The 9,240-nt window shown below is 26.8% G+C and overlaps 3 protein-coding genes and 3 pseudogenes across 6 annotated transcripts; 1 reads left to right on the top strand and 5 right to left on the bottom strand. All coding sequences in view use genetic code 12, as the record gives it.

The window, feature by feature from the left end:
• Positions 1-328: 328 nt before the first annotated feature.
• Positions 329-787, top strand: DFJ63DRAFT_344401 (ATP synthase subunit C family protein; the record flags this gene model as incomplete). The annotated part of the gene is made up of 2 exons (XM_064908776.1): positions 329-528; positions 747-787. The coding sequence occupies exons 1-2, from the start codon at positions 348-350 to the stop codon at positions 785-787; spliced, it is 222 nt and encodes a 73-aa protein (XP_064759205.1). The 5' UTR covers positions 329-347.
• A 631-nt stretch (positions 788-1,418) lies between these two features.
• Positions 1,419-3,820, bottom strand: DFJ63DRAFT_338199 (various chains-domain-containing protein; the record flags this gene model as incomplete). Its single annotated transcript, XM_064908657.1, has 5 exons — positions 1,419-1,665; positions 1,827-2,145; positions 2,227-2,511; positions 2,557-2,924; positions 3,636-3,820. 5 exons carry the CDS (start codon positions 3,818-3,820, stop codon positions 1,419-1,421), a joined length of 1,404 nt encoding a protein of 467 aa, XP_064759206.1.
• DFJ63DRAFT_t150 lies at positions 3,181-3,252 on the bottom strand (annotated as a pseudogene). Its single transcript has one exon. The product of its transcript is annotated as a tRNA-OTHER (tRNA).
• On the bottom strand, positions 3,258-3,338 carry DFJ63DRAFT_t149 (annotated as a pseudogene). The gene has a single exon. The product of its transcript is annotated as a tRNA-OTHER (tRNA).
• Positions 3,343-3,414, bottom strand: DFJ63DRAFT_t148 (annotated as a pseudogene). The gene has a single exon. The product of its transcript is annotated as a tRNA-OTHER (tRNA).
• A 3,607-nt stretch (positions 3,821-7,427) lies between the features above and the next one.
• DFJ63DRAFT_326611 (cytochrome oxidase subunit I) lies at positions 7,428-8,256 on the bottom strand (the record flags this gene model as incomplete). The annotated part of the gene is made up of 2 exons (XM_064907616.1): positions 7,428-7,919; positions 8,019-8,256. 2 exons carry the CDS (start codon positions 8,254-8,256, stop codon positions 7,762-7,764), a joined length of 396 nt encoding a protein of 131 aa, XP_064759207.1. The 3' UTR covers positions 7,428-7,761.
• Between the last annotated feature and the right edge of the window lie 984 nt (positions 8,257-9,240).

Here is a 9,240-nt window from a genome sequence, read left to right on the forward strand (position 1 = left end):
TAAACTACCGCTTTCAATTATTTTTACTTATCGGAATCATAGATTCAAATCATCCTTTCATTTGTTGATCCCCCTGCACTTAAATATCTATATTTATATATTATATTAGTCCACCTTATCCCAAGGGGGTAGATAATTATCTTAGAGTTTACAGCCTTAATGATCCGGGATTACCATATCCAAATTATGTTATATATCATTATCACTCTCCCTTATAATATATTTAAATTATCTTTCCCATTTATCTATATTTCAATTACCTTCCCCTTTTTATCTTTAAATCTATATTCTTTCTTTGTTTCTCATAGGTGAAGTAATGTCATTATTGATATAATATATTTTTTAATATGCAATTAGCATTAGCAGCTAAATACATCGGTGCCTCTATCGCCACTTTAGGATTAGGAGGTGCAGCTATCGGTATCGCTTTAGTTTTCGTAGCTTTAATTAACGGAACTTCAAGAAACCCATCACTTAGAGCCACTTTATTCCCACAAGCCATTTTAGGATTTGCTTTAGCCGAAGCCTGTGGCCTGTTTTGTCTAATGATATCATTCCTTTTATTATACGGAGTTTAAGACAAAATTTGATTTATTCATAGAAAAAGAAATAAATATTTTAGATCTACAAAATGAAAATTGATTAGGTACTTAATCCCCGGCCTGCTTAGCTGGCCGGGGTATGATTTAATATCACATTTGTCCTTACCTGATTTATGTCTTATTTTATCATATCTTTATATGTAGGTCAATTATCGGTGACCAATCTTTATCAAAATAAAGATTAGCCAGGTCACTCTCACATTGACCAATGATAGATTATCTATACAAATATAAATTTAATAGATACTTCCATACCCGGTAAGCAATGCTTACCGGGTTTAGATATCAATATCCATATATGTCTTTATTAACTTTATGTCATTATAGACTTTATACTTATCCAACCTACAAAGTAGGTGAAATAAATCTATTTATATATATCTATATCATTTATCTATGACATTCGATCGGCCCCCACGCGGTGCGTGGGGGCTTATTGCCGCCCTCCGGGCGGCCTTACTTTATCTATGCCCGGAAAACTATATCTATGTCCTTAATCCACATAATATGTAGAAGATTTATTCTACACACCGGTCATCAAAGATGACCGGGACTACATTTTCTATTGACTTTATAACTATAACTATGATATATCTATATAATATATATCCCCCTGTTGTTGTTATCTAATTTTGAGATTATCAAACATCATGATTTATACTCATCACCGGTCATCAAAGATGACCGGGACTACATTTTCTATTGACTCTTTTATTTCAATTCATATATATCTATATGATAACTATGAATAATTATGAAATAGATTGATGGCCCAGCCTAAGGCTGGGCTATAGCCCCCCCTTTAGGGGGGGGCCATTAAATATATAATTTATTGATAAGAGGTTTGATGATAGGAATAAATCTTCTTTCTAATTTAAGAGCTTCTAAATTAATCTCAAATATAAATGCTATAACTAATGTAAATAAAAATATGATTAAAATACTTAATCCATAAATATTATTAGAATATGCACTTACTACATAAGGTAAAATAGAAGATATTTCTAGATCAAAGGGTAAAAATAAAATCGCAACTAAAATAAATGATACACTAAATGCGGATCTAGATTGTTGATACGAAGTAAAACCACATTCAAATGGTCCATCTTTTTCAATATATGAATTAGATGTAGAAATAAAGTAATTTAAAACAATAAGTATTAAAGCAACAATAGGAACTAAAATTAAATAAAATAGAAACATTATAAAATAATTAAGTATAACCCTTCTGAAATTAATGGTAAGAATATAAAGAAACTAATTAATAGAATAGTTGATAATGCAATAGAATAAGCTAAAGAAGGGTTAATGAAAGCCGATACTTTATCAGCCGTCGGCGTAGCTGACGGCGCAAGACTAGTTATCAATATTTTAATTATATTAGCATAATAATATGTTGATATTACACTAAATATTATAATAATACATGTTTCTAATACATAATTATCTTGAAGTGCACTAATTATAACATACAATTTACCATAGAATCCAGGAAGAGGTGGAATACCTATTAATGAAAAGAATGCTAATATTAAACTTAGTACTAAAGTACTATTTTTAATATTTAATTGATGTATGTAAAGTAGCGGAGATCAGATAGACACCGGTGATTTTATATATTGACTAGCAGCTAATAATCCTAAAAATAAAATTAAATGTGTCAATACATATTGTATTATGTAAATATAAAATGAAATATCATAAGTTACTATAGTTAATAATAAATATCCAAAATTAAGTAATCCACTATAAGCTAATATAGTTTTTATATTTACTTGAAATAAAGGTTTATACGCTGCTATACTTAATGATATATAAAAGAATACAATTATTAAATTATGACTAAATAAATTAGCATTTATAAATATAAATGATAAAATAGATATTTTAGCTACTATACTTATATAAGCTGTAATATAAGTAGGAGCATAATTATAAACTGAAATACTTCAACGATGAAGAGGAGCCATACCCATTTTAAATAATAAAGCTATTAATAAAATATCAAAATAATCGAATGAATTATCAAATGAATAGAATATAGCAATATCAGATAAATTAGTTGATCCTGTTAAACTATATATGAAATAAGAAGCTAATAATATAATCGCTGATGCTACTCCTCCCATTAGGAAATATAACAATGATGCTTTTGATGCATTATACGATCTATTATGTAAACCTGTTAATAAATATAATGAATAACTTTGTAATTCAATTATAACATATAATACTAATAAATCATTTACTAAAGGTAAAAGTATTAAACCTATTAAATTAGCTAATACTATTAATGCTAAATAAGGTGATTTCAAATCATATCTATGTATTGATGTATTATATATTAATAATACTATTGTAAATATTAATAATAATACCGTAATTGGAAAATTATATGATGATATATTAAATCAATTATTGAATAATGTGATACCTGATGAGATACCTACTAAATCAAAAGTATTTAAATATAAAAATAATGTAAACCCTAATACTATAGAATTTAATCTATTAATTATTAGAGAATTATTAAAAGTTGAGTAAACTAAAAAAGTTATAAATGCAGTTAAAAGCATTAAAAACATAGATAGAATCGAACTATCATTATATCATCCGTAATAATATGTATTAACCATTATACTATATGTTTGAATACGGTTAACCAGTGAATCGAACACTGATCCCTAGAGAACTATGTAGCAAATAGTTTAGCTGTACCAATAAGCTAAGTTAACCAATACGCATTACATCAGATTCGAACTGACATCTTTTATAGTGACATTATAAGGCTTTACCATTAAGCTAGTAGTGCGATAAACCACCCAAAATATATATATATATTATATATATATTTTGGGTTAAGTATTATGAATCGGCACGATTCGAACGTACATAAACCTAGCTCAAACCTAGGTGACTTGCCAATTAGTCTACAATTCATCTTTCCTATGAATAAATATATATCTCAGATTTTTATCTAAGATTTTAAGTCTAATAACTTAATTACGTTATTTATTTAATAATATTGGTAACTCGTTAAATGTATGGTAATTAGCCGGTTTGTTTAATATTAATTCTAAATCTGATGATCTTTCATCTCTTAATAAATTAGACTCTAGATAATCAGGTGTAACATGTAATTCTACTTCTTCGTTCTCACCGTTTTCTAATTGTATTGAAACATTGTATAATCCAACTATAACAGAAATAATAGACATTATAGAACCTCAACTACTAATCATATTTCAACCAATAAATGCATCAGGATAAGTGCTTATTCTCCGAGGCATTCCGTTTAACACTTCATTTTAATGTTCACAGTGCTTCAAATTATAAATTATTAAAATATGTTAAAATTCAATAATCTATATTTATAGATAAACTTACCATATAAATATATATATAATAAGTAACTGAAGTGAACTAATAAATAAAATTGGATTATTACTTAATATTATAGATTAATAATATTCTTTACGTTTAATCTCTGAAGTAATTAAGATATAAAATCGAAATAACCTGCTGATAATAACAAAATATAATAATATCATTATAATGATAAGTACTCCCCCGGCCAATATTGACAATATTGGCCGGGAAGAGAATATCTACTTATTTATCTTATAATTATTATACTCTTTTAATATTTATTTTTCAGCATTTTGTAAAGTTTATAGGCCTAAACTTGACCTAAGAAATGCATTGGTAAGAATATTATATTAACTGATATAAATAATAATCAGAAATGGATTTCTCCAAGAATACGATTATAATTTAATCCAAACATAGCTGGACCTCAGTAATAATATCCACCAATTAAACCAAATAAGGCACCCATTGATAGAACATAATGGAAATGCTAATAACTCTTTTTATGAGTATTAGTGGACTATTTCTCTATTTAAGATATCTTAAATAATTGACATTTAGTCTCTGAAAATACTTGGTGTATTCTGCTGATGATATATATAACTATTATTATTACTTATATATTTTAATATATATTTGTAAATATTTATTTTATACTTTTCAGCATTTTGTCAATTTTATTTACATGTTTTATGTATTTACGGCCATTTGACCGACTACGTAATAAGTCAAATTAACTTAAGTTACCTTAAGGATTGGACTATAATTTATCATAATAAAGATTATGATTACCTCGTTTAGTCTCTAGAGAAACAAAAGTTTCCACGGTATAATCTTTTAAATAATATAAACTTAAATATCCCCCCATTGGGGGGATATCGCACGCCCAATGGGCGGGCCATATAAGGAACTTATTATTTCGGGTAGTTATTAAATCTATAGAGTAGAAAAGATTCTACCGTTAGCAATATAAATATTACCGATAAGTATAACCCGTCATCATAGATGACGGGTGGTGTATATCTTATCTTTGAGGTATTTAATGACACTTTTTATATCATGGAATGCTACATCTATAGATGCATTTGATAACATTACTCCTGTTAATCCTCCTATTGTAAATAAGAATAAAAATCCTAAAGCAAATAACATCGGTACTGCTAAACGTATTTCTCCACCATATAATGTTGCTCATTGAATATAAATATTTAATCATCTCAGATATAGCTTATTTATATATATCTTATATTTTCGCTCCGCATACTATCCCCGCGTCCTAAGACACAAGAATATTTGATATAACTCAAATATAAAAGAGAATATCTCTTAACCATTACTGGTGATTTAGGATTATACCTTAGGTTTTCATATTAAAAAAAGATATATATATATATAAATATGATATCTACCCCGGTCTATCATATTTATTATAGACCGGGGATTCATTTTATTCTTTTTATAACTTAGAATAACCTGGAGCGTCTAATCTCTACGCTTTTACATATAAATTTCTTTATATGATTTAGTTCGACGATTGTCCCATATATATTTCTTATTATATATATCGGAGTTCCCTCGAGTTTGCCCCATATTATATATATATATTTATTATATATATTGTTTGATCAAATATATGACCTTGCTAAAAGATCAAATTAATCATGAAAAGATTTTAATACCTGTAGGTACAGCAATAACCATAGTTGCAGATGTGAAGTATGCACGTGAATCGATATCTAATCCTACGACGTACATGTGATGCGTTATAATCTAGATTATTTATTTATATAAAATATTAAAATCTAGTGGACTATTTTTTAGATATTTAAATATATCTTATCATATTTAGTCTCTGAGGATACAAATTATCCTGCTAATATAATATAAAGATAAGATTATTACTAAATATTTAGTACTTAACTCTTGATTAGTCTTAGCATTTTTATGATATTATGAAGCCATCAAACTTCAAACTAAGAAACCTAATAAACCGATAGAACCCATAGCATAAAGCATACCAACCTCTCCAAAAATAGGTTTTTTAGAATAAGTTGAAACTATATGTGATATAATACCAAAAGCAGGTAATATAATAATATATCTTATATCTTTATATTTAAATATATATATATATTATATATGTAAATATTAGAGTTAAACTCTACAAATATTCTCATATTTGATGAGACTATTTATTAGGTACATAACTTACCAGGTCAGTATTACTGACCGGGAGTACGTATCTTATTACGTATAGTCTTTGAAATAATTGATATCAATTATCTGCTGATTAATTATTTATATATCATTATTACTTTTAAGTAGATATATACCATATCTTTTTTCAGCATTTAGTAATATAATGAAGCATATATTTTTACTTCAGGGTGTCCAAAGAATCCATAACCTATATTTATAATAACTATTTCACTCTTGTATTATAAATGTCATAAATATGACCTACCAAAATAAAGGTTCCGACTGTACATTAAGCAATTTCATATTTAATCTTTAAATCTAAACTCTAAGATTTTATGATTAATCACCCATTATAGATGCAGTCTGTAGCAATTACTTAAATAATCGACGGTCTGAATTTGAGAAATCTTTAACCGTTCCTATAATGTCGCATATATATTTGAGTATATTTATTTCTCTTTAAGGATTTATTTATAAATATCTACCGAGGTATCGCCCACCTGATAGGCGGGCTATATATATATACTAGGATTAAGATATATTAAGTAAACTTAATATTCGATAATCCCCGGTTGAGTAAATTACTCAACCGGGGATAGCATATCCTTTCAATACACTTTTAAATCATTTTTATACACTTGTTTAATTATCTCTTATAACTTACGTTAAATCTCATCCTTTATTCCAATTCTTTATTTATACCTTTATATAATAAATATATATCTAATTTATTAGTTTTCAATGGATATGTATTATAATAATTTAATATATTTTTACAATTATCTTTAATACATATTTGTCATGTATTTTTGTCGGATAGTTGTACTATTCCTCTTGATTTATCATTATTAAATAATGATAATATATGATCTAATACATATTTATTAGATTCATATTTTAAAGAAAGTATATATTTATTTAATTTAAAATAACTATTTGTTTCTGAAAAACCAGTTAATCAGAAATCATTTAAAGATGGTAATACACAATTATTTTTAATTATTATAATATTTTCATTATTCTTAATTAATTTTTCATTTAATTTAGATATAAATATATTTAATTTTATTAATTTTATTGGTAAAACTAAATTACCATTAAATAATAAAGATAATAAATGAATATCATTTTGTTTATTGATTTCATATTTATATATTTTATTTTTAGATGATTCTAAATGTATATTACCTAGATTTAAATTATCTTTAATATAATTTAAGATATTTAAATCTTTTGATTGTATTATAATACTTAAATCTCTTTTACCTAATTTAAATATCCCATTACTTTCAAAATATCCAATAAATCATTCTATGAAATCTTTCTCCGGTTTATTCTTATATTCATATAAATCATTATATTTATTATAAAAATCATTGAAGTTAAATTCATTATTTATATATATATTATTATATGAAATGATTAAATAAATTGATATTAAATAGAATAAGTGTTCGTATAATATTGGATCACCACCTGCTCCGATTTCGTAGAAACCTGTATTGAAGTTTCTATCTAATAATAATAATGTTACTGCTGCTGTAAGTACAGGTAAAGATAATAATAATAATATAGCAGTGAAGAATATAGCTCATACGAATAATGGTGCATTAATCATATGAATACCTATTGTTCTCATATTTAAAACTGTTACTATAAAATTAATAGCTCCTAATAGACTTGATATAGTTGTTAAATGTAAAGCAAATATAGCAAGGTCAACACTAGGTCCAGAATGTGAACCTATAGCTGATAATGGTGGATACACAGTTCAACCAGTACCGGCACCATTTTCTATTAATAATGAACCTATAACACATACTAATGCTGCTGGTAAACATCAAAAACTAATATTGTTTAATCTTGCGAATGCCATATCTACTGCTCCTATTAATATTGGTAAAAAGAAATTACCAAAACTACCAATTAATACTGGCATTACAAATAAGAAAATCATAGCGATAGCGTGTGCTGTAACTAAAACATTAAAAGCATGATTATTACCTAATAGGAATTGAGAACTACCTGTTGATAATTCTATTCTTATAATTACGGACATACCTGTTGCAACCATTGCTGCAATCATACCATAGATTAAATAAAGTATACCAATATCTTTGTGTGATGTACTAAATAATCAACGTGTTGTGTAATTCATTGTTTTATGCATATATAAAATATATCATATATTTATCGTTAAGTGTATTAACCTTTATTATATAAAACCTGGAATATACCAGATTAGATATTTATCTTATTCATTATATCTTGTATATAATGATACTCATTTTAATTAAATCTTACCTATATAAAATTAATTTAGTTATATGTCTTATTTGATACATCGTCGTGGTTGCCGGCGGCCCTATTAATTTAGAAGCTCTTAAATTAGAAAGAAGATTTATTCCTATCATCAAACCTCTTATCAATAAATTATATATTTAATGGCCCCCCCCTAAAGGGGGGGCTATAGCCCAGCCTTAGGCTGGGCCATCAATCTATTTCATAATTATTCATAGTTATCATATAGATATATATGAATTGAAATAAAAGAGTCAATAGAAAATGTAGTCCCGGTCATCTTTGATGACCGGTGATGAGTATAAATCATGATGTTTGATAATCTCAAAATTAGATAACAACAACAGGGGGATATATATTATATAGATATATCATAGTTATAGTTATAAAGTCAATAGAAAATGTAGTCCCGGTCATCTTTGATGACCGGTGTGTAGAATAAATCTTCTACATATTATGTGGATTAAGGACATAGATATAGTTTTCCGGGCATAGATAAAGTAAGGCCGCCCGGAGGGCGGCAATAAGCCCCCACGCACCGCGTGGGGGCCGATCGAATGTCATAGATAAATGATATAGATATATATAAATAGATTTATTTCACCTACTTTTGTAGGTGGATAAGTATAAAGTCTATAAATGACATAAGTTAATAAAGACAAATGAAGGGATATGCTATCTAAACCCAGGGAAGCATTGCCTTACGGGGGAAGTACTATAAATTTATATTTGTATAGATAATCTATCATGGTCAATGTGAGAGTGACCT

The sequence above is a fragment of the Scheffersomyces coipomensis genome (genome assembly GCF_036884675.1).
Source record: "Scheffersomyces coipomensis strain NRRL Y-17651 chromosome Unknown DFJ63scaffold_19, whole genome shotgun sequence".
Taxonomy (NCBI): Eukaryota; Fungi; Ascomycota; class Pichiomycetes; order Serinales; family Debaryomycetaceae; genus Scheffersomyces; species Scheffersomyces coipomensis.